Below are 26,407 nucleotides of genomic sequence, written 5' to 3' on the forward strand. Positions count from 1 at the left end.
GTGGCTGAAGGGTTAATTACGGGTGACACTGAAATGTACCATTAAGTTCCACCTGCTGGGCAACAAATTACCCGAGAATGACTTCATGGCAGCCGATGGAAGCATACGTTATACTGTAGTAATATACTAAGATATATAATATGGGATGAAGCCCCCCCCCCCCAGTATAAAGCAGGGAACATTTTGGGAGAAAATGAATGAAATGTTCTATTTCTGTGGTAAGCGAGACACGGGCGGCATCGTCACCCTGCGGCTACGGAACGCGGAGAGATCATAGATACAAAATGACATTCCTAGAATCTAAATCTAGATATTAATGAAATCATTTATCACACTTTAAGATATTTTAATTATTATAATTCTCGAAAAAAAAGACTTATTTAAAACGAGTTGTTTAACCATCAAAATAATGATAATAATTTATTTACCCCGTTTAATTTATAAAGCCGTTTCCTGCTGTTTCTATACACATTATCGGGGCTTTTAGGGCTGTAGAACCCTGCGATCCCCTCATACCCAGCAAACATTCTGACCTCCTAGAAAAGAGGGGCATCAGGGGGGGGGAGAGGGGCATCAGGGGTCCAGGGACTGGTTATTTTAAACAGGGGCACTTGGGAGGTATGGGTTTATTTCCTGTGGTGTATTTCAGTGTAATAAGTATTTTTGTTCACCATTTAGCAATTTGTATGTATTTTTTTTATTTATTACGTTAACTTTTTCAGTCATCAAGGTTTCTGTCTCTAAAAACCATTTAAAAAAAGTTCTTCTAAAATGAAATTTGAAAGGGTTAAAATGAATGCAAACCAGAAAAAAACACCAATTAAAAAAACAAACAACTTTTTAATACTAAAATTTACCTGTATTTATATTTTTTGTTGCCTATTTATTATTTTTTTATTTTATTTATATAGCAGCATCATATTCTGCGGCGTTGTACAATACTTCATAAAAACTGTGTATTCCAGAAAAACAGAGAGATTTGGAGCCTGAAATTAACTTTGTACTTTGTCATTTTTTTGGGTTGCTGTTTTTTTTATTATTTATTGATTCAAATAGCACCATCCTATTCTGTGGCGCTGTACAATAGTTAAAAAAAAACCCCACAAAAATACTGTGGATGGGAAAAAAAATTGCCGTGTTTGTAATCTGGGAGAAAAAAAAAATGTGTTATGTATTCGGACGGCGGGTTTAAAAATAGAAAAACACAACATGGAAAGAAGTCAAAGTCCCGGCTCGGCTACTTTGCTGGCTGCGAATTTAACGCATCCAATTATAACGAGAGAATCCGCCGGGAAACATTCTTCGCGGGTTGGGAAGCCGGCGATCTCGGACCGTCAGCGGCTCCGGCGGGGGGGGGGACATCTGCTACGGTCATCAATGATAGATACCGTCTTCCCCGAGGAACACGTGACGGCCCTGCCAGCCCCTCCGCGTCTCTTCAGCCTGGGAGACAGGGGGCAGATTGTAAATACGGCGAGCGCCGAGCCGACACGATGTGAAGGGACCCCGGCGTGCAAATAGTGCCAGCGGGGAAGGGATTTCCAGACGCGCCTGACACAAAGCTGTGGGAATCGCCGCCCGTCGGGCGTAAGGTAGGATCGTCCGAGGGAGACGCTTCGGTGCGCGTCCAGAAACCACTTATTTTACGAGACCTCCTTTAAAAAAAATTATTTTGGGGGTGTGGGGGGTCTGTATGTGACCTCAAATGCCACGTAAATGCCACAGACACCAGATTATCGGTGAGCGCCAAGGTCACCGGGGACACGGAGAGCATTACCCGTCAGTGCGGACCCCCGCGGGCTCCGCCGTTACGATTGTTAAGTGTGTTGAGGTGTGAATTCTGCCCCTGACCCCGTCCCGGCGGGGGGTTGTTACTACGCAGCTGGGTCGGGGTCACGGCACTCTTGTGCGAGTAACTAAATAAAAACACAAGCCCCGTGGATATCGTCACAGCTGTGTGCGTCACACTATCATATATATATATATATATATATATATATATAAAAAACATCGGCCCCATCCGGCCCCCGTCTAGTCACCCATCTATGAAGACTCAAACCTTAATCAGTCGTTGGTCTCGTCTTAGATTCAGGAGCCGTATGTCTATCCCATGCATGTTTAATCCCCTCACTGTATTACCCTCTACCACTTCTGCTGGGAGGCTGTTCCGCTTATCTACCACCCCCTCAGTAAAGCAAAACTTTCTTACATTTCATCTAAGCCTCTGAAACTCTTGTTTTATTTTGAAAAGGTATATAGTAACACACACTGTATTTTGATAATGTATATAAAATCATCTTGGTAAAGGGCCAGGATCTGGGTGAAAATCTCCATTTCTGGACTTTATATATATATATATTCCTGGCTCCAAGCATTTTACTGCCGCACATAATTTTTATACTATCTTTGTAAATATATATATACTCTTAAAAAAAAGCCTATATTTAAATATGCTAAAATTGTGGTGATTTTGTTAATTGTGTGAAAGTCCTAGAAATGTTTTTTTGTGCATGAATATAATACTAACCCAGTGCCTTAAAACAGAAAAAAGTTGCATTTTATGTTTTTTTAATTTATATTTTTAAATATCATGTGCAGCGGGAATTTATTTAAAAACATTTAAGAATTTTTCCTATTGGTGGGAATTTTAAGCTAATGAGCAACAGCCCGGTAACCAAGGTTTCATTTGAAGGTCATTTAAACAATTGAAAGATTTTTTAGGCTACATTAAAATACATTGTATCTGAATACATATTAAATTAATAATAATCCTAAATTGTAGCCAAACTGTATCCATATCATATCAGAGGTCTCTACTTTATGATTCCACCTGTAGAAGAGACCTCTGAGGCCCTGATGGTTTACGTGGCTGTATATTTTTCTGTGCTGGCCCAATAAATGATATTACCTTTGATTAAAGTCTCCTCTTGGGCCAATTTGGTGAGATTCTTTATTATTATTATTATTAACATTATTATTAATATTATTATTATTATTATACGAGCTCCACAATCAAAGCCACAAATCACTCAATGCTGGCAATGAAACCGTTACTAATAAAATTATTCGTTTTGGAAAGTTTTATAAAAAAGTTAAATTTTTGGAAGTTTGAAATCTATGATAGATAGACATAAAACGTAAAGCCGCGACGTTCCAAGGAGGAGGCTACCGTGTTTTAAGATAAAGTTGAAACGTTGGTTCGCAATAAATTACTGTTTTAGTGTCGATTGTGTCGTGATGTCATCGTCACCGAACCTTACCAAATAAGGTGATTTCATAAGGTTGGCTAATTTTGAAACACACATCACTTAAATATAGACTGGGGGCCAATGCACCCCATATGTGAAGAAGGGTCATTGGAACCATATAGAATATATATGTTGGATCTCCATGGGGACTACGGCTCCATCAAACAACATTGCGGTTTCCTTGATTTTTTTCTGTTAAAAAAAGCAAAATTAATTGCAGAATTATCTAATTAATCCATATATATAAACTAATATCCCAACTAATATCGCTACAGCTATTCTCCCCTCCTTTGAAAGCCGTAGACGTTGGTTATCCAAATGCATGTTTTGCTTTATCCATACAGTTATATATTCTAAAACTAGTTTTAACTTGACTGAGAGGGTGGTAGATAAGTGGAACAGCCTCCCGGTAGAGGTGGTAGAGGCTAGTCCCTAGTATTCGGTTGCGTAAGTTAGTAGCTAGTAGCGGGAATTGCAAGCGCTGCTTGTTTTTCTAATTTAAACATTTCATCACATCCATACCCGGCATTGCTTAACTAATCCCACAGCCTTGACACTTTAGCTCCGTGGGATCGTAAATAAACTGCCCCGGCCCCTTAACAGCACCGAGCGAAAAGGCGCTGAAAAGAGTTCTATAAATGCAAAAAAGCCCTTTTTATGTATAATATGAATATAATATATATAAAAGGGGAAATCTCTCCTTCTCGGCTTTTGCCGTAACTCTAAAAATTTATTAAAATGACCAATAATTTGTGTTTTTTTGTGTATATGAATTTAGTGTTTTGGAGACGTTTGCTTTAAAACTCCTACCAGGCTGGGATCGGTGGCAGCCTGTGGCAGAGCCAGCAATATCTGATCAATTGCCAGTCCTGAAGTTCTCTCCCTTCTCCCTTTCCCCCCACCGACCCATAAGTCACCCATCGAGTGGAATCTAAACGATTGTTTTAAAAAAGAAACTCCTGTAAAATATCAGAATTTTGGCTAAATATATAAATAATCCATATACTGCATATTCCTTATTTTATTCTGTAAGCAACATTAATATTCAGGGCACTTAATAAAAAAAAGACATATTGGAGCTTGCAGCTACAAAAATAATAAGAGGAACGGAGGAGTTAAAAGGCGTTTTAGAGAGAATATGATGTCATTATTCAAAATAGGTACAGAGATAACACCAGCCGTTTTCTGATGACCTGTTCATTAATAGAACTCTAAATAGAACGAGAGGCCGTCCATTCAGACTGAAAGAAATACATTTTTACTTAAAGCAACGAAAAGGGTTCCTTATAGTAAGAGCAGTAAAGATGTGGAATCCGCTCCTCACAGAGACTGCGCTATCAGATCCAATAGATGCCTTTAAATACAGGCCGGAGAGTATATAATATATAATATGAGGAATATACAGGGATATAACGGGTTATAAGGACGGGATTAGTTATACGGCCAGAGAGTATATAATATATACTATGAGGAGTATACAGGATATAACGGGTTATAAGGACGGGATTAGTTATAAAGCCGGAGAGTATATAATATATAATATGAGGAATATACAGGGATATAACGGGTTATAAGGACGGGATTAGTTATACGGCCGGAGAGTATATAATATATAATATGAGGAATATACAGGGATATAACGGGTTATAAGGACGGGATTAGTTATACGGCCGGAGAGTATATAATATATAATATGAGGAATATACAGGGATATAACGGGTTATAAGGACGGGATTAGTTATACGGCCGGAGAGTATATAATATATAATATGAGGAATATACAGGGATATAACGGGTTATACGGCCAGAGAGTATATAAAATCACTGCATTGAGGGGTTTTTTCTTCTTCTGGGTGATCAGTGGGGTTAAGCTTGATGGACTTGGATATTTCTCTTACTAAGTTGTTTAGCGTATGTATGGTTTAAAAAAAGGGACAGGTCGGCTATAATTATGTTAAAGGTTCATTTACCTACCAATTGCGGACATGTGATAGTTACTGTGTAGGGACTGAAATGCAGGTTTCCAGGAAAGATGGTAGAAGCAAATGCGCGTTGGGGTAGGGGGCGAATGCGTAAGACGATACTTTGCACTTAATATGTCTTGAGTCGTCTCGCAGTTACCAGACAAAACACCACTTGCTGAATGAATGCGATCTTTGGGAGGTTTTTGGCTCGCTGGGACTTTGGGACTAATAATAAAATTTTTGGGGTTTTAACCGTAAATATATATATTTTTTCGTTTTCTTTTAGTGCATCCCCCTTTGTGGATAAGAATCATTTCAATGCCGCTCTGAGCGGTGGAGCCGCCAACCCTCTCTTGCCGTCTCCGGCCAGCATCCAGCTCGCTCAGCTGCAGGCTCAGCTCACCTTGCAGAGGTTAAAATTGGCTCAGACCGCGGTGACCGGTAACACGGCGGCCGCCACCGTCCTCAACCAGGTCCTGTCCAAGGTAGCGATGTCACAGCCATTGTTCAACCCGCTGAGAAACGCCATGATCGGGGCATCTCTTGGACCTTCCATGCACAATAACAGATTTCCGTCGAGCGGAATACCGTTTTCTGCCCAGAATACCCCGGTGGCACCAAAACACGTTCAGAATCCCAACCAAAACTCCACGCCTGGCTTTGGGAAAGGCGGGGGTGGAAACAAGCCTGGTTCCTTTTATGCGGGGTCTCAGGCCTTCGCTCCAGATACTGACCAGTCGGCGTACCACAGGTTCACAGCGGGGGCCACGGGCTCCGGCACAGATGGTCATTATGGTTCCCAACATGGATACAAAAAGGAATATTTTGATAGCCAAGGACAGCATCATCCCATGAACCAGAAAGGAGATCTGGGTCCGACATCTCGTGGAAACCCAGCAAACAGCCAATGGGAATCAAATCGCATGTGGCAATCGCCCCCTCAGCGCTACGAGGCGAGGAGTGACCTGTACAATCCAGAAGAACCCACTCCCGACACCAAGTTCAGCCCCTCGAACTCCCCGGCGTTCAGCAGGCACAATAACGGGAACGCGTCCAACTGCGTCACCAACCTCCAGCCACATGAACTGAATGACATCCACGGGATTCCCCCGCTCCACCTTCCACACACCTGCAGCATCTGCGACAAGAAGGTTTTTAATCTAAAGGTACGTAACAAAAAGGGTCTGTCGGTGCTAAACATAAAGACAGGAGCTGCGAGAAAAGAGGGGCATCGGGGGGGCGATGGGGAGGAAAGAGGGGCATCAGAAGAGGAAGAAGAGGCTCAGGGGAGGAAAGAGGAGCATCAGAGGAGGAAAGAGGGGCACAGCAGATGAAAGAAGAGCATCAGAGGAGAAAAAGAGGCACAGGAGGAAAGAGGGCAACAGAGGAGGAAAAAGAGGAACAGGGGAGGAAAGAGGGGCATCAAAAGAGGAAAGAGGGGCACAGCAGATGAAAGAAGGGCATCAGAAGAGGAAAAAGAGGCACAGGGGAGGAAAGAGGGGTATCCGAGGAGGAAATAGTGGAACAGGGGAGAAAAGAGGGGCATCAGAGGAGGAAAGAAGGGCACATCAGATGAAAGAGGGGCATCAGAGGAGGAAATAGAGGAACAGGGGAGGAAAGAGGGGCACAGGGATTTGGAGTCCAGGGAGGGACTTTATTTTTACCACCAAATAATGAGAGGGAGACTATGGAACACATAGCTTTATATATATATATATATATATATATATAATGAGTATCCCATATAGTGTGTTCATCTCTAATTAACCGCTCACCCAATATTAATGGACAGCGGGGAGAGATCCTTGACTTTTTTACATTTTACAGCCACAGATAATAGATGGAGATATGAAGACGGTTATTAATGATGGTGGCAGCAGTGGGATACTTTTCAGCAGTTTATGCTCAGTGAATGTAAAACGCGCTGCAATAAATTCCCTGACATGTTGAGTGGCAGCTCATTCATTCACACTCATTATACTCATTCATCTCGTTAGATTATTGAGGTCTGTTTCCGACATAACCAATAACTGGGAATTAAATGTGGATTCTTTTTTATACTGTAATTTGTTAAAAAATATTGTTTCAATGATGTATCATTGCATTGAAAGTTAATTTTATTAACCCTCAGTCCGTGGCTGTTTAATGTTGGGTGAATTTTTAGTGGGTCTGCCCCTCTGACAGTGAAAAGGTTAAACCCCCCCCCGGAAAGCCTCTGAAAATGTTGATGCAGCAGGATATGCAGAGCACACTCGCGCACGCATAATCCCTCAACACGCTGCCACGGAGGTATGTCAGATTTAAAAGTATCGTCTGATATAATCCAGGGGCGTTGATATTCAGGAGCAACTGCCGAGTGATACAGCCAATGTCAGCCTGACCCTGGTCTAACCCGGCCTTGGCACATGCGCGGCATGCCTCATTACACCTCATGTAATCGGGATGCCTTTCTAGGATCACAAAGATCTCTGTCACTTTATAAACCTGGCCCCGGGCCAGCTAAATCCCATAAAACGTCTAATAGGTTAATGGAGGTATAATGATTGGAGCGGGGCAGAAGCTGATATACGTGGGGTAAAAGGATATGATCCACGGGCCTGGGGTAATTACGGAGTCTGAGTTAGATTGTTTGCCCCTAAGAAACAAATATAATCAGTCTGAGAATCGGGAAATAGCACTCGAGATATTAGATTTATTTTATAACTGTTACAAATGCCCTGTATAATGTATAAATCAGTGAGCCGGCCCCTGTATAATGTATAGATAAATCAGCGAGCCGGCCCCTGTATAATGTATAGATAAATCAGCGAGCCGGCCCCTGTATAATGTATAGATAAATCAGTGACCGGCCCCTGTATAATGTATAGATAAATCAGTGAGCCGGCCCCTGTATAATGTATAGATAAATCAGCGAGCCGACCCCTGTATAATGTATAGATAAATCAGCGTGCCGGCCCCCTGTATAATGTATAGATAAATCAGTGACTTGCCCCTGTATAATGTATAGATAAATCAGTGATCCGGCCCCTGTATAATGTATAGATAAATCAGTGAGCAGCCCCTGTATAATGTATAGATAAATCAGTGAGCAGCCCCTGTATAATGTATAGATAAATCAGTGACCGGCCCCCTATATAATGTGTAGATAAATCAGTGATCCGGCCCCTGTATAATGTATAGATAAATCAGTGAGCTGGCCCCTGTATAATGTGTAGATAAATCAGTGACCGGCCCCCTGTATAATGTATAGTTAAATCAGTGAGCTGGCCCCTGTATAATGTATAGATAAATCAGTGCGCGGCCCCTGCATAATGTATAGATAAATCAGTGATCCGGGACACTTCTGGATCCAGAATCTCTGATGTCACCTGATGTCTAATTGTTCTGTTTTTCCTCCCCAGGACTGGGAGCTTCATATTAAAGGCAGGATGCACATTCAGAAAGCTATGGCCGTGTCTGAAAAGTGAGTTGGTTGTGAGGGGGTTTGCACATCGCTGTGCGGTGGGAGTAGTGGGAGTAGTGAGTGTGGGATTAGTGGGAGTGGGAGTAGTGCGGACACTAACCTCCGTTTCCATCTCTTTAGTGCCGGAATACACTGCATGTCCAGCGCGCCCGACGGGATCTCCCCATCTTCCATGAACGCCGAATTTAACCCCCTCGGGAAAGACGGTGAGCGATTCCCTGACCCTGCGCGAAGCTGCCGGCCGTCACCGAGAATAACGAGCGCCCCGCCGCACATTTATTACCAAATCCGCACATTTCAGGACCCAAAAACATTCCATTTAAATCACTCAGGAGCCGGAGAGAGAAATCCATCGGTCTCCGGCTCCTATAGGTTACAGCACAGTTCTTATAGAACTTTATATGTATTCCACATACACCGCATGATTATTCCTCCCCATTAAGTTATCTCTACTACCATAAAGTCTCTTCTCCGTGGTAGTGCTGCTCAAAAATTCTCATTTGTGTCTTTCTTTTTATTACCGTAAAGTTGAGTAACTTTAATACATTTTGGTTAAATCCGCACCCTGTGGACATGCGCGGCTGCAATCGCCTGCATTCCGGACCAATTCATTAATCTATCGACCCCTCCAGGTTACGGAACAGAAATCGACCAATTATTCACGCCGGCCGCCCCGGCTGCTGCTTTCCTTCAGTCCGGATTGTCCTTCGCCGGACCCCCCTCTGGAGTCAAGGTAATTGCCCCCGCGATTCAGCAGCTGGTCTGTATTATTTGGCGAAAATGCAGAGATTTGACTTATCGGTAGCACTGTCAAGGAATTTCCAGGGGGGGGCAATTTTCCAGGGGGGGCAAGTACCCCCCCTTGTGGATGCCCCCCAAAAATAATTCTTAAATTAAATACAATTTTGTCCAATTTCTTTTTTTTTTGCCAGGACAGCCTAATTGTCACGTGACACTAAAGCAGGCAGTGATAGGCTGTTACCATAGAAACTGAAAATGCTTTTTTTATGTGATTAACCCTTTCAGAGAAGAGGATAAAGTGAGCAATCTGCTAAGATTTGTTTTCCCAGCATGCCTAGGGGTTCTCTCCATGTTTTGCGTAAAGTTATTCTCGATGAGACACCTCGTCGAGTTTCTGTGCGAGTGAGAATTAGAGATCATATTAAAGAGTCTATTAAAGAGCGCAGCCATTCCGACCCCGGCCAAGAGAGGGGCAGGAGGTTCCGCTCCGTCTATAACTGAGGTCTCGGCGATCCATTTCTCAGATGTTGAGCTGGCAGCGCCGGTCGCGCAGCACGAAGGTGATAATAGCTTCTTCTAAGCTCCTGTGAGATTTACGGGAGCTTCGCCACTCGAAAGGGTCAGTAAAGCTTTAGCACTGACGGCTTTTACTTTTTGATATTAGATTGTAAGCTCACCTGCGCAGCGTCGTCCCCAAGTTGTTAAATTGCGTGACGAATATTACAAAGCCCCGCCCCAGTCATGCCTCTAGCCACACCCCCTTAAAAAATGCTCAGTCATTTAAAATGTTGGGAGGGACACGTCTGTTTGGGGTGTGGAAAGGGGTGGGGCATGTAACATACAGTAAGCATCCCTTTAAGGGAAGAGGACTCTGGACAGGAAACAGGAAGTGGGGAATTGGCTTGCTGGGAGCTGGGACTTGGAAGGAAGAATATGGTGATGTTAAGAAAGAAAATAAAGAAAGTTGCTGTTAAAAGTCATCTCTGAGTGTCTGCTGTTTATGACAATATTACAGGGAGACGCTGGAATTTGGAGGGGTTGGGGGTGTGGCCAGCAAGCGCTTCCTGGGCTGGTCAAAGGAGATCAGGGGGGATCCGGGGAGGTCAGGGGAGGACAGAGGTCAGAGGAGATCAGGGGAGGACAGAGGGGGTCAGAGGAGATCAGGGGAGGTCAGAGGAGATCAGGGGAGGACAGAGGGGGTCAGAGGAGGTCAGAGGAGGACAGAGGGGGTCAGAGGAGGTCAGAGGAGATCAGGGGAGGACAGAGGGGGTCAGAGGAGATCAGGGGAGGTTAGAAGAGAATCTCCTCAACCAGCCCACGCTCCCCTCACTGCCTGGAAAAGTGAGACAGTGGGGTAGCTATCCAGGCCAGTTGGCCAGTGCCTGAAAATCATGACTGTCGCCCCCCCACTGGGCGGTGTGTGAGAGACACAGATCTACTAAAAGGAGATTTGTTTGCGTATAAAAAAAGTTCTAGATTTTACTTCTTATTAGCGATTGGCTCGTTCGCGGTTCTTCGGAGAGCTCTATGCGTCTCTCAACTAAATAAACAAACCTTAAATAGAATTTCATGACTTTTTGTTTTATAAAATAACTTTTTGTTCCCTAGAATAATTACGTAAAAAAAAAAATGAAAAAATTAGCATGGGGTTTTGGGACACTTGGGAGGTATGCGTTTCACAGCCCCGCCTGCCCTTTGTCTTCTGCAATTAGCACTGCGATCGTCTGGCGATGTATCGGAAGATCTTTTTGCACTCAGAGTTTGTTTGGGGTTACCGTCTGGCCACGGAGACCCCGCCTGGTTATAATTCAAATCTAATGAGCTTCAGCTGCTGGTTTATCGGGGGCTGTGGCTGAATTTAGCCGAATTCCTGTGCATCTGAAACCCTTTCGGAGGACATTCGTCTTCCGGACGACATCTCACGGGCGCCGAACGGACTCGTTTCGGGCAGAACTCACCGCGCCCTCCAGCAAAACTGGGATCAGCCAACATTTTTTGAACAATTTTGGCCAAATTGCCCAATTGCGTCGGGTGTGTTCCGTGCGCCGCCGTCGTCCCTCCGCGTTGAAACTTGGGAGAGGCACAAGGGACGCTCGTCACCAAATTTAGTTGGTTGTAGAGGACGTCCGGTGAGAAATTTCTTTAGCGGATACTTTTGATGGCATAAGATTAAAAATTAATTTGAGCGGCAATATTCACTTCCAAATGAAGCGTCAGCCTTTTCGCTCCGCCGGGCAGCAGATACACTTTGGCCGCCGGGTTTTATCATAAACAGAGTGGTCAGGTTTCGGAGAAGAGTCCAGCCACGCATTCTGCAAACGGATATTTATGTCTTCGGCGAGCAGATCCCAGCTGCTATCACGCCGGAGCCGTATTCATGAACTTCGCCGACCGGGGATTGGGTTCTGATGAATAAATAGAACGACGCGGTTCTCAGCAAAACCCTAAACGCTTATATCTGTCGGAAAAAATCAGCCAACAAAAACCCTTCCTAACCCTGAATCTAAGACGAGACCGACGACTGATTAAAGTTTGAGTTGTTACAGCAAAAAACACGGGCAGACTAGACGGGGGGCGAACGGGGGCCGGTCTGCCAGCAAATGAAAAAAGAATTATGTTTCTGTTTTATATGATTATGGCATGTTTGTAATAATATGAATACGGTCAAACCAAATCTTTGCACAATTATTTTAAATGTCTTGGAAACAGTTAGGAGTCGTTAGTTAAAGTTAGAGGGGTTTTTTAGGACATAACGTGAAATTTTTTTTCTCAAGCCTTACAATTTTTTTTACATTTTTTATTTAAATAAAATAGAAAATAGGCAGACAGTCGGAATGAGGCGTATCTACCGGGAATATGTTCTACCACATGCCAGGTTAACCAGTGGGTCCAGTGAGGTCATGTGGCTCAATCTTGCTATATGATGTCATCGAACACTCTCTCTTACTGGAGCGGGCTGAGAAGAACCGGGTGGGATCCATATCAGAACAGATGTGTGGTCATGGATCTCCTAGTAAACGGGTATGGGTGTCCACAGAAATGTTTCCAGAAGGGGGAACATTTAAGACCCCATCCAATGGGCAGCCCATAGGGAGAATATGGTGCCGGAGAGAGAACCACCTTGGACTTGATTATTCTCCCTTAAAATCTTGTTTTTATGACATAAATGATGTAGTTATATTACACAGCAATCAATGACTTCATTCTAGACGCTTCCCGAGAACACGCGTTCCTCACTCAAGTGCTTGTCTGTTTCTTTTCCGAGTCCCGGAGGACATTCCCAGATACGTCAGATTATTCTCAGACAGACTAAGTTTATTGTCCACCCAGGAACATGCGTGTCGGGGAATTAGCTCATCTCCATGTCCATCAGTAATCAAATAGATTGTAAACTCACCAGAACAAGGCCCTCTTCTAATCCTGCAGTATGTCTCAGCGTGCGTTAATCTTAACGTCCAATCGTATTTTAGGAATTTTAATGTTCTTTTTATTCATTGTACTTGTTTTAAAAGCCCCACGGAATCTGACGACGCTCTATTAATATGTAATGCGATATTTCTTGGTGGCTGATGAACCATTGGATGGAAACGTAATGGAAGCAGCCTGTAAAAACATTTTGACTGCTGTAGCATGGAATCGAGGAGTTTCCATGACATGAAATCTCTTACTATAATCCTCCATGTCTGAATAAATACATTTATTCTGCTCTGGTTGGCGTCTGCCCTCGAGAATGTTGACATTCCCACCTCATCATCTTAGAAGCCCATCCGAGAAGCAGTTGGTTCTTTTCTGATGTCGACGTAGAAAAAAGCTTGACCGTCAAGTTCTGATAACTCATCTTTTCTTCCCCCATCCCAGTTCGCCCAGAGGAAGTCCAGCACGGGTCGCGTGGTCCATATTTGCAACCTCCCAGAAGGAAGCAACGAGAACGATGTTATTAACCTGGGGTTACCTTTTGGGAAAATCACCAACTATATCCTCATGAAGGCTACAAATCAGGTGAGTTCATGGATACCATGACGACAAGAAAGTTGTGCTTGTTCGGTCCAGATTCTGATGATTCCCTTTATTGTATGTATTTGCATCCAAAAATAAAAATGTTTCCCTTCCGTTATCCCCCTTGTGCTGTATGTGGGAGCCGCCATCTTGCTGCCACGTCACAGGGTATAAATCACCCCGTCGCCCTGAGATATCTGTGATAATAGCGTTACGGAGGGACCTGCGCGGCTGGAAACAATCTCTAGCGCTGGAGGCTCACGCGCTTCCAACTTCCTGCTCGGGCTGACGCAGGGAGAGGACAGGAAGCAGCTTCCAATTTCCTGCGCGGCCTGGCGGGAGGCTGCCTTCTGCACTAAAGGATCATGGGAAACGGAGGGGAATTGGCTTGTTATTTGCTTAAATTCCTATTTGTTTTCCCTCTAATAAGGCGTTTCTGGAAATGGCGTATACGGAGGCCGCCGAGGCTATGGTCCAGTTCTACCAGGAAAAGCCGGCAACGATCAACGATGAAAAGTTACTTATCCGCATGTCGAAGCGATACATAGAGCTGCAGCTCAAGGTAAGTTAGCAAAGCCGAGGAACTTGCTGATCTCAGTACTTTTTTTAACCTGGTGACACTCGAAGGGATGTGAAGTCTGACGCTCGCGGGTAGACCATGAGATCTGACGTATCTGCGAAGCCGGTCCCGGAGGCTGCCGGTGTTGGAAACGCCGAGTCTCTGTTGTTCTGTCTCTTTAATTTCATGGTTTAGTTACCTTCGTATGTAACAAGTTTGGAACCTCGCAGGAATCCTGAGAATCGGTTCGCTGGCTAAGCCCCTCCCACAGTTTAGCGTAGATAATGTTACCGACGCGCGCTGTGCTTGCCGTCCCTTTAAATGTCGGGGCCGGAGGCATTTACTGCTCTGCGGGAGCTCTCTGCACGTGTCACGGAACGTACTGTCCTGGTCATCAGGTCAGAATAACATCTAAGTAATTCAGCTCAGTATTCAGACTTCTCAGCTGGAAACCCCGGGCAATGGCGGAGCGTCTGGTGTTTCACCCCCTACCTTGGGGGTCTTTTCTCTCTTTCCTCTTTTCGGTGCGGATCTGCTTCATACACATTCCATGATTTTTCTCCGTGTCCTTCTGACCTCTTCTGTGTTTCTGTATTTAGACAGTCAGGGTAAGACGGGGCATCAGCCACACAGGGCTAATTCTTGGTGGGCTGCTGCCCAAGGGCAATTCTCACTTACTTTATTGGAGGATCGGGGGAGAGGTTTTGCCCAGAAGCAGATAACAGAGCGAGAACTCATACAAACAGCTGCCTGAAAACTTTATTTTATGGGACAAAAACTACAACTGGGGTAAAAAAAAAAACACGCAATGTTTTTGAAAACGTATTTTTAATCTGATACGAGGAATAAAAAACCGACTGTCTGCTCGTAGCTTAGAGTTATTTTGTATTTGATCTTCGTCAATGTCTTGGCTGTTGGCACCTTTTTGGTCCACAATAAGTTTCATCGCCCGGGAAGGACATTTTAGCGGAAGGTCGGCCGAGAACCCATTTGTCCATAAATTTTGTCGCTGGATTCCAAGAGGGTGAGGTTTTCGTTACCAAACGGTCACAAGATGACATTTTTAACGCCGTAGGAATGTGTTTTTACCAAAAGCTGAGCTCAGGTTGTCGAAAGGAATCCAGGCCACCCACTGCTCTCGGCCAGCGCTGGACGGGTCAGAAATGGAAACCGCATTCTCCAGAAGAGACAGCTGTTTGGATTCAGTGTTCACACATCCCTGCCTCGTCTCAATGAGACACTTTACTGTTCAATTATTTTTAATTAGTTTGCCAATTACACAACTACACCACCGGAAAACAAGGACATTTCTGGCTGTAACATAAATTACAAAAGGGTTTCTAACCATCAATTAGCCTTTTAAACTTAAACTTGGATCAGCGAACACAACGTGCCATTGGAACACAGGAGTGATGGGAGTGATACAGGGCCATTGGAGCACAGGAGTGATAAAGGGCCATTGGAACACAGGAGTGATGGGAGTGATAAAGGGCCATTGGAACACAGGAGTGATGGGAGTGATAAAGGGCCATTGGAACACAGGAGTGATGGGAGTGATAAAGGGCCATTGGAACACAGGAGTGATGGGAGTGATAAAGGGCCATTGGAACCCAGGAGTGATGGGAGTGATAAAGGGCCACTGGAACACAGGAGTGATGGGAGTGAAAAAGGGCCATTGGAACACAGGAGTGATGGGAGTGATAAAGGGCCACTGGAACACAGGAGTGATGGGAGTGAAAAAGGGCCATTGGAACACAGGAGTGATGGGAGGGATAAAGGGTCTCTGTACGCCTATGAAGAGATTCCATTAAAAATCAGCCGTTTCCAGCTACAATAGTCATTTACAACATTAACCCCTTCTGCGCTGGATTTCTGACCAATTTCATGTTATTTTAATGGAGAAAATGTGCTTTCTTTCAAAAAACAAGGACATTTCTAAGTGACCCCAAACTTTTGAATAGTCATGTTTATAAAGTATACCATATGCATCTTATAGCTGAGAGATCCTTTTAAATTTACTGATTCAATCAGCCAACCGGTGGTGAGAATCATTGGAGTACAGAGGAGGGGGGGGGGGGTCTGCAGCTTCACAGCTGCAGCTTCTACTAAATGATTATATTTATATTTAATTTCTAAAGAATGCATATTAAAGCACTCATAAACGAATATTCTCATAAACTCATATTGTAGTAATAGGATTTGCTTTATGTTGCAGACACAATGCCCAGAGCATGAGTTAAAAAAGTATTTATTCAATAAAAAAAATTGAATAACAAATAGACAATTTTTACCTGGTTTTGATTTATGTCGATAATAATATTTGATGTTTTGCGTTATTTAGCTGCGTTATTTTTAAGAGTGTATTTGGGGAAGACAGTAGCGGTATCACGCTGTTTCATGGTGGTGATTGAGAGGGGTAAATGTGCCGGGGATCCATGCAGATGTGAGAAACCCGATAACCGTTACATTTCACACGAGAGCAGATACACAAAATAGTAAATCATCAATGAGCTGCGCGTTATTAATAGAGCGAACCTGATAGCTGCCAATGCGCGGCTATACATTAAATGAGGATTAAGCCCGTTAGTAGGGGAGGCGATGGGGGGGAGGCTGTTTTTAGATGTTCTTTCTGAGTCTTATATAAAATCTGTACACAGTAAGACCCGGGCATTTAATTATTATTCCAGCCGTGTAAATCACATTGCTCAGTGGACAGGGACTTATGTACCTAGTTTGTGGGGTTTTAGTGGTAGTTTTCAGCTCTTGTCCATATAATTTATGTTTAGTTTGGTACCCAGATCCCTGTGCCCCTCTTTCCTCCCCTGATGCCCCTCTTTCCTCCCCCGATGCCCCTCTTTTCTAGGAGGTCAGAATGTTTGCTGGGTATGAGGGTATCGCAGGGTTCTACAGCCCTAAAAGCCCCGATAATGTGTATAGAAACAGCCGGTAAACAAAACCCCATTATTCTTCTTCTAAATGTAAAAAATATGACTTTGCGGCATAAAGAAATTATTTCTAATCCAGGATGACTTGGATAATATAAGTCATTGTATATCACATGAGCGACTTAATAAATAATAAATATTATTAAATAATAAATATTTTATCAGGTATTCAACACTGGGATACTTTCTTGCTTAGAGATTTTCCATTTGCTTGTTTGTTTTTAGTTTTTTTTGAAAAAAAACATAAATCCCTTTTCTATATAAATCTGTCCCAATCGGAACATATTTGTATTAGTCGTGTAAAATCTCACATGAAACATCCCCATCTGTTCTCTATTTTAGGAGACAAACTACAGGTTGATGCCTTTTCTTTTATAGCTTTTTCTGTTTCTTTGTAGAAACCGGGTAAGAATGTCGATGCCATAATCCATGATATCCATTCACAGAGGGAGAGGGACCTGTTCCGTGGAACAGACAGGTACATTTGAGATAAAAAAAACACTGTGTTGTTATATTCTGGGTGAATTATCCTCTGTTTAAGGTGTATGTGACGTAGACCAATACTGCAGCATCCATTGTCGTGTTTTATCTCCATGCGCAGGTACCAAAACGGGAGAACAAGGTCTCGTAGCCCTGTGAGCCGTTCCTTGTCCCCGAGGTCTCATACGCCTAGTTTCACCTCCTGTAGTTCTACGCACAGTCCTTTAGGAGCATCAAGAACTGAATGGGGGAACGGGAGAGAGTCCTGGGACCAGTCATCGTACGGGAGGTGGGAAGATGAACGGGAACAGGGATCATGGAGGGACAATGGAGAAGACAAGAGAGATAGGACAGACCACTGGGTGCACGACCGGAAGCATTACTCCAGACAGCTGGAAAAGCAAGATCTGGATGATCGCGTGGACGGATTGAGAGGACACCGGGATAAATACAGTAACTCTCACTCATCCTCTAGATACAAAAGCAGGGAGGGAGAATACTATAGGAAGGAGGCCAAGTCGAAGGCAGATGGAAAACCTCAAGACACGCTTGGAAAATCTAAGAGAAAAGAGGAAGGGAAAATGCGGGAGGTCAAAGGAAACCATAAAGAGGAACCGAGTAAGAAAGACACACAAGAGGCAAAGGCAAACAAAGAGTGCGATGGCAGCAGTCAGAAGAACACGGAGAAGAACCATAAGGGTAACTCAACCGAGGAAGAGACCACAGAGAGCGTTCAAGAAAGCAAAGAGAATGAACAGGTAAACCTCATGGAGGGTTGGCACAGATAGATTGGTGCTATGAAGCCTATGAGCTACTTTCCTCCCCATTTGAAAAACATCTTAGGGTTTAGGAGTTCCACTCGAAATAATGGTCTAAAGGAGGATTCTCGCCCCTGTGGATGTTCTCATGGGATTGGGCTGATCTCGCCAAAACCCAGCAGCTGATGAATGAGTTCAGGTGTCTCCATTAGCTGAGCCGCCTCCAAGAACATACAAAACCAACATCTATTCCCAAATCCCAACAACTTTCAGTCAGACTTTTTGATGGGATACAAAAGTTTAAAAAAATAAAAATAAACATGCTTATTAGATGTTTATTTAAAATAAGTGATTTTAATTAATTTATTCTGGTTAAAAATATATTATTTTTAATAATACGGACCTATAATTATTATAATTATGGACCTAATAATTTCAGACCATTACTATATTGTGTTCTGTGAATATTGAATATATCAGATTTTTCTGTTTCCATCTCAGGCAGAAGCAAAAGAAGACAAACATAACTCTGCGTTAAGCAAAGAAATGAAAGAACCGGAGGAAGGAAGGGCCGAATCAGTAAGACTTAAGGTATGCTGAGCCAGCGTGACTGCGTCCCAGACCGCATAGGAACATACAGGGCCGGCCCGACAATGGAGCCAAGTGGGGCAACCGCTCCAGGCGGCACTTTTGGACGGGCGGCACTTTGCTGCCCCAAGCCCTTTTTTTTTAAAAAAAAAGCGAAAGAGAGAAAGGGGCGCCGAGTGGTTTTCGCTTACCACGATGTCAGTACCCGCTCGGCGCCCCTCTCTCTCTCCTCTGCGGCGAGTCTCCCTGTTCGGTCTCGGTGCCGGCTTGTAATGCTGAGTGCCGGAAGATTTCCTCATAGCCGGCACCGAGACTGAACAGGGAGACTCGCCGCAGGACTGCTGAAAGGTAAGTACAGGGGGGGGGGGGGAGAGGAAGGGTAGATAATGGGGGGGGGCAGCAGGGATGGAGGGAGAGGAAGGGTAGATAAGGGGGGGGGCGGCATTTTAAAATTCGCCCCAGGCGGTATTTTGCCTTGGGCCGGCCCTGGGAACATAAGAAAATAAATCCATAAGTAGATAAATGATAATTCAGGTATAGGGGCTCTTGACTGATTTTAGCCCTATCATAAGTTCCTTTCCTGGTCATTCCAAGGGAATGACCCGTAAGATGTGTCTTCCTCTAACTTTGACTATTAAAACAGTAAAAATATACATTTTTATTTAAAGATAGACCAGATGGGAGTTAGAATCATAGATCTATAGATTGAAATAAAATAGCGGAGTCTTCACCAAATTCAGGCTATAAATAAGCCAGATATCGCTGCGTACAAAGTAACACCACGCTCTACGGGGCTTCGCCGGGCCATCCGCTCCAAGGCAGTGCTTAATATCACTGCAGCAGTACGGAACCAGCCTGCTGGGTTTTGGGTTTCATAAGATTAGGTCACTTTTGGGTCTGCCGTCTACCTACTCGGGACCCTAAACTGCGGTATAAAAGCTGACTCGCGGGGAATGTGACTTTTGTCCCTATTGCCGGCTACAAATGTCCTGGCAGCCGCGCGGCACGCGCACAGACAACCCGGTCATCTGTAATCCTGGTCACACTCCACGGGACGCGTCAGACTAATAAAACGGGACTCCAGCCTCTCGGTCTCATACGAGAACCAAGGAACTGTTATTGTGCCTCCGACAGCAAACCCGGTCTTGGGGTCTGTCTACGCAGACACATGGAGCATTCAGCCCTGGTGTTTGTTATTGAGCCCTCTCCCGGAACTCAGTTAGTTGTGTTACCGCTAATTGGTGCTCACTATTAGTTACATGGACACTCCGGTCCCTAAAATCCTAGTGGCTGCCTCTCAGCTTGTGAGTATGCAGATTGAACCCTTATTGGTTCCCATTGGAGCTCATTTTGTATATATATGAGTTTAGCTATCACACGCTACTGCGCATGTATGGGCTACAGACTCATAGTGCACGCTACAGCTGAAATAGGTGAGAGGATAAAGGTGACAGAAGTCTCACTTTCTAACATATTAAAAGGTAATATTAATATATATATATATAATATTACTGCAGTCCACGCAAAATGTTCCATTACACTGTGCGGCGAAGCCGCTATCCACAGAGAAACTGTGCTTCTGACTTTGCCTGCCCTAGATGGTCATATTAATAGGAGGAGAAATGTTAGAACAACATGAGGCCGTAATCTAAAACTAGAGGGTGAAAGTCTTAGATATAATGGAGTGGAGTTTTATTTTATTGAGAGGGTGGTAGATAAGTGGAACAGCCTCCCAGCAGAAGTGGTAGAGGGTATTAAACATGCATGGGATGGACATACGGCTCCTGAATCTAAGACTAAGAGTCTTTACAGCAGGAGAAACGGGAGATTACCCGGGGGGGTCGAATGGGTCTTATCTTTCAGCAACTAAGAGTTAAAATGAAGAGGTGTCTGTGAGTTCCTCTCTGATCTACCTTAATTCCTTGATCCTCCAGCATCTCCGCTAACACGGCCTTCAGCCGAATAATAAATCAACAATTTGCCGTGTTGAGCAGCAGTCATTAAGCCGCAGGGCTGCGTGAACTTAAACTATAAAAAGAACTGGATCCATTGATGAAAATGATCCCGTCGACTTGTGCCCCGGCCTCTGTTATTTCATCTGCACAAGTCAGGCTGGATATATGGCTGACACCGGTTTGCATAGCTGTTGTCTGAGGGATTTGCCCCGCGCTGACCTCCCCCTTGTAACTTTGCTTAAGGGAATATCCAGCCTTCAGAGCGTGCCTGGCCTGGTCCGGGGCATCTGAGTATTTCATACCGCACACGGAGCGTAGACATATATGTTGTGTCCCGCGTTCTATACACACGTAATAGAAGCTTTGATGCGTTCTGATGGCATCCCAGCGAGGGGAGTTGAGGTTAGTGCATGGCTGGGGTTGAAGGGATATGTCCTTGGAGAAGGTCCAGCTTGGTATGTTTCTAATCATGAGCTAACGGTCAGATGGAGACGGTATCAGTGTCTGCGTGGGCAGGAATCCCGTCCAGTTAGCACGGTAGATATGGCAGAACCAGTGTTTATTTTGAGGTCTAAAAGGGGAGTATTATTAATATTATACCGGCAGGTATGGCTGTGATGGGCAGGGCCGGCCCAAGACTTAATGCCGCCTGGGGCGAAGTTTAAAAAGCCGCCCCCCCTGCCAACGCCGGGGGGGCGGCATTTTAAACTTCGCCGACGCCATTATTTACCCCCCCCTTTGTACTTACCTTTAAACAGTCCTGCGGCGAGTCTCCCTGCTCTGCCACGGTGCCGGCTTGTAATGCTGAGCGCCGGAAATGAACGTCACTTCCGGCGCTCAGCATTACAAGCCGCACCGAGACCGAGCTGGAGGGCTCGCAGGGGAGAGAGAGGGGCGCTGAGCGGGTAAGCGAAAACCACTCGGCGCCCCTCTCTCTCCTCCGCTTCAAAAAAAAAAAAAGCGCTTCGGGCAGCAAAGTGCCGCCCCTTCAAAAGTGCTGCCTGGGGCAATTGCCCCACTCGGCTCCATTGTAGGGCCGGCCCTGGTGATGGGAAATTAGTGAAAGCCCTCCGTGGTACATAATCCGATAAAAATAAAAAAATGTAATGTTCCCTGATTCGTATATCAATTTATAACTTGAGCCTCCCCTTACCCATATCTGGGATCTCTCAGGATTTGCCCCCGAGTCTCAGGGTTTTTGCCTTCAGGGTGAAGGGACAGATTCTGGGGGTCACACAGTCTGACTGCTTCCTATCCCCCCCCCCCGCTGTGATTATATAAAAGACTCCCAGTTGGTATGTTATGGTTGATATTCCTGCTTGAATGCAGGTGACTCAAGTAAGTGTATCTTTAAATAATGACAAGTCAAAGAGGTATGTGAGCCATTTGGGTGACACATTTGGCAATCACTACTTTTTTAATATTTAAGTTTTTTTTTGCACCCTATTTTGCAACAAAATACTAGAACGGGGCATCACAGTTATTTACACGATCAGACGACGTTTGGTTGGAAGTCTGCTGGTTACTGTAGCAGGATCCGGGTGCTGAATTATTCTGATCGCAGAGGTCGGATGTTGTCTGTGCAAATCAGATTATTAATTATTCATGTTAATAATATAAAATATAATATATAATATTGATTTCTTTATCAGGAAGAGGACTGGGAAAGCGAAAGTGACGTTTGGTATCCAACAAATATGGAGGAACTGGTAACTGTGGATGAGGTGGGAGAGGAAGACTTCATTCTAGAACCCGATATCACAGAACTGGAGGAGATTGTTTCCGTGGAACCGAAGGACAATGATAATTGCGTTCAGATGTATCCGCATGGAGTCGGGACTTTGGATCTGGAACGCCGCTTGAGCCAATCGAGCCGAAGCGAATGTTCCTCTCCTCGTGAGGCGTCCATCGCGATGAGCTGTACATCGCTGAGGGAAACCGCGAGTCCCGACAGCAGCTGCTGCGATCCAGTTGCCAGCGTCCCGGATGTCAGCCTGAGCGCTGAGCAGAAGTTCCACGACGTGGAAGAGAACCGAGTTCCTGGCAGACCAAGTTGCGTCCGAGAGGAGGAAGGACGGGCGGAAAGTGCGGAGGGTGAAAGTAAGACCACAGAGCTTCAAAACATGGACTACAGAGGGGAGATTGGGGACAATCCAGATCCATGCGCGGATATTTATCAGAGGACAGAGCCTCAAGCAGACCATAACCTGAAAGCGTGGAACGTCCAGAGCCAAGAAGAAAGGCGGGACGGGAGAGAAGCAAATCTCTCCATCTCCGGTAACTGAAATCACATTTCTTGGCTTAAAGTTGCTTATTATTAATTATAGTTTTTATCCCAAAAAGTATATTTCTCAGCCACCAGAACAGACTTGGCTAGCACTAAGTACTTGCTAATCCATACCATGGGGAACATGTACGGCGGGGGGGGGGGGGGGACCAAAGAAACCAAATATAAATCTCTTTATGCACTTAGATTACGAATGGATTTATTAAGGCCAATTTCTTTTGTCTTCAGAAGGGAAATCTGTTGAAGTCTCAGAATTTGGATCAAAAGAACTTCATTCATCACCGTCATGGGAACAAGATGACATATTTACTGACCTCAGCATACCCCTAGGTAAGAGTTTAACAGTAAACAGATTATATAACTCTAGTTGTGCCACTTTCTGCCACAGATCGTAGCTTCCAGGGGTAAATTAGAGCTTACTTTTGAATAAAAAATGTTACCGTCTCGTTAACGCGCTGTTGGCTTCCTTCATGGCGCCGGCCCGGCCTGAGGAGAAAGTCTCGTGAATGTATCCAGTGCTGTCTAAACGATTCAATTATTGTAACATTGTTTTTAAGGTGTGGAATTTGTGGTTCCGCGGACGGGTTTCTACTGCAAGCTCTGCGGTCTCTTTTACACCAGCGAAGAGACGGCGAAAACATCTCACTGCCGGAGCCGGGTTCACTACAAAAACCTCCAGGTATGTTATCCCCCATGCTGGGGCCGGGGCCACGGAGCCCCGCAGTCATCCTTCCCACAATTTCACTGCTGATGCTACATTGTTACGTTGATCTTATTAAGAAAGCCGACTCTTAATATTTTCTGTATAGATTTGCCTTGTTTTGGGGCACCTTTTAGGTTGGCCGTCCCAACCTGATAATATATGTATATATAAATGTATATATTGCACAGTAATAATCAAATCTCAACAGGTTTGACCCTCACAGGTATCCTTAGAAAGCGTATCTCATACCCTCTCCAGTGCATGTGCTAGAAAATAGGGGTAATTATAAAATGTCGTCCCCCCCCCGCCAACAATCCTTTGGAATCTTGGCCTGGCTGAGTACTTGATTAATATTCTGTTTAAATAAAAGTTAGTTGTCCGAAATGTAAATTATTTTTGGTGTAAACGGTTAAGAAAACATCCGCGGCCCAAGTAACTGTAATGTAACCTTCGGCAGCGTTATTACCGCAGAGATTAAGCCGGACGAGAGTCGGCGCAGCACCGTTAGACACAAGATATCATTAGCGAAAGCTTTTTGTATTCCCGAAGGGCCACTCTCTAGCGATGGACTCGGTCGCTGTCTGACAGCCCTCAGATCCCACCTTACCAAACGTTGTTTCTCAATAAAGCCATAATCCGAGTGCAAGTGCGAGTGAAGGATGAAGACAGATGCTCTCGCTTAAAAGGTTTAAGCTCCTGACATAAGTTGGGCTTCGCCCCCGGGATGCGGACACTAAAAGGCATGTTACGCTTGTCATTTTTAATTGCTCTCTGCTATCGTTATCCCGCAATTAAGGCTCCGAGTCCGAGGCCAACATTTAAACTGCGAGCGCACAGATCTCCGCGATAAGCGGGGAGTTCCTGTAGGAAGCCGTGTCTTGGACACGTGCCACTGGAACCCATTAAAAATACATTAAAAAAACAACATTAATCAGTAGAACGTTGAAAAGTTCCTGGTTTCTCATATTTTCCAAAAAAAAGTTTAGAACTTTGATAATTCGTAATAATTCAGCTGATATTCACATTCCAAAGATCTGGCTGCACTAAGGAGATGGACAGAACATACCCTCAGCCGGACAAACGGATGTTTTTTAACATGCGTATTTTTTGTGACTCCAAATATATATTTTTATTTCAGGCAATAATATTAAGTCTGGTTTTATTTCACGGCCCATTGGATTGATTACATTTTTATCTTCCAAGTGGATGAGTAATTTCGCCTTTTTTTTTTATTATTAAAATGTTTTTATTTCCTTTGTTTATTTTATGGAAAATAAATTATTTCGATTATTTTGCTCAGAGCTCTAATCCTCTGACTCTTCTCTGCCCCCTGCTGGCACTAAAACGAAAGGCATGCACAGTTGGTGACCCAAGCGCACTTGTCATCAAAGTCCTTCTAGTGTGCTTTCAAGCCGAATTGGCAAGTAGACACTTGGTTAGCTTTCTACTAACCTACCCCTAATTTAATTTCGGTGGCCGGTCCACTGTCGTAAAGTTGGACAAGTTGGCCCATAACCCTAGAGAGACCCGTCCTCTGGAAACACAGGAGTTTGAGTTGGCCGGCGTCCAGCTTGTCCTCCTGTGTCTCATGATCAGCTGGACCGAGCAAGGAGCTGTGATGGAGCCGAGTACCTCAAGCACAAAGTTTAGGTTAAAATAATAGTTCTAGTTCTAATTCAATGCCTTTTTTTTCTTCTTTTCTTCTTCTAGAATTACTTGTCGAAGCTGGCGGAAGGAAGTTTAGGAATAGGAGGAGTGAATGCAGGGTCCCAGCAAGAAGATGTTGGTATCGTCCCTCAGTTTGAGAAGAACAGGCCATAAAAATAAGTTGCGTTCTGAGTGAAGAACAATGGAATAGTTCTAGAGCAACGCAAAAAAGGGACGCGTCTCAGCCATTAACCCTCTTATATCGAACGCCGAGCAAGTAGGGGAAGGGCAGAGATACAAATAAATGAAAGGCTGCTCGACCGAAAGCATCAGTCCTGGAACCAAAATCAACTTTTAGGATTCATTTCACCAGGAAACCCCCGTGAGAAGTTTGGATTTCTTTCCTTGAAAAACCAAAAACCCAAAGTGTGAGACGAACCACAAGAGCTCAAAGTGCGTCGTCAGACCGGAAGATCACCCGCCACCGAAGTGCCTTTTAGATAAAAACTGAACAACCTCAGAGATTTTTGGGTTTAATTTTTGTACAACGTCGATAGAATTTCCTTTTAAAATGATAACGTTTGGAATTCTATGCGACAGAGGTAAGAAATTTGTAGCATGGATGAAGAGGTTTAGGGTCTCCCGTGCAGACTGTGAAAGTATTGGAAGTATTTACGACGTGGTGACAAAAAGCCACGAGGACCCTTTGTGTGCCCCCCCCCCCGAAAAAAAACACTCCTGCACCCCTGTGTCCTTATAAATACAAATTCATTTTTTCAAGAACTTTTTTTTTTTTTATTCTAAATTCTCAGGGACCTTTTTTTTTTTTTTTTTTAATACAATGTAACTAAGAATTAGTTTATGTAACGACCGGTTTTGGTTAAAAGATGCTTAAACTAAAATAAAACTGTTATACGGTAAACGAGTTGAGAATAGGTAAAAGTCGGAGCTGAATTTATACTTGTTTGTCATTTTCCTCAATTGTGTGAAACGTCGTCGCTGTTTGAGAGGGCGGCCCGGCCAACCTGTTTCGAGCAAAAATTCTGGTTTTCAGAATTGTGAATTTGTATCTA

At 44.2% G+C, this 26,407-nt stretch overlaps 1 protein-coding gene across 1 annotated transcript; it reads left to right on the plus strand.

Moving 5' to 3' along the window:
- Positions 1-1,377: 1,377 nt before the first annotated feature.
- LOC149277513 (RNA-binding protein 20-like) lies at positions 1,378-25,508 on the plus strand. The gene is made up of 14 exons (XM_089502802.1): positions 1,378-1,464; positions 5,521-6,378; positions 8,614-8,675; positions 8,796-8,881; positions 9,308-9,408; positions 13,275-13,415; positions 13,843-13,974; positions 17,315-17,394; positions 17,518-18,170; positions 18,672-18,745; positions 22,356-22,974; positions 23,213-23,314; positions 23,542-23,663; positions 25,398-25,508. Exons 1-14 carry the CDS (start codon positions 1,378-1,380, stop codon positions 25,506-25,508), a joined length of 3,228 nt encoding a protein of 1,075 aa, XP_089358928.1.
- The last annotated feature ends 899 nt before the right edge of the window (positions 25,509-26,407 follow it).

This window comes from Sceloporus occidentalis, unplaced genomic scaffold (genome assembly GCF_023333645.1).
Source record: "Sceloporus occidentalis isolate IW3139 unplaced genomic scaffold, rSceOcc1.0.p SCAF_212, whole genome shotgun sequence".
Classification (NCBI taxonomy): Eukaryota; Metazoa; Chordata; class Lepidosauria; order Squamata; family Phrynosomatidae; genus Sceloporus; species Sceloporus occidentalis.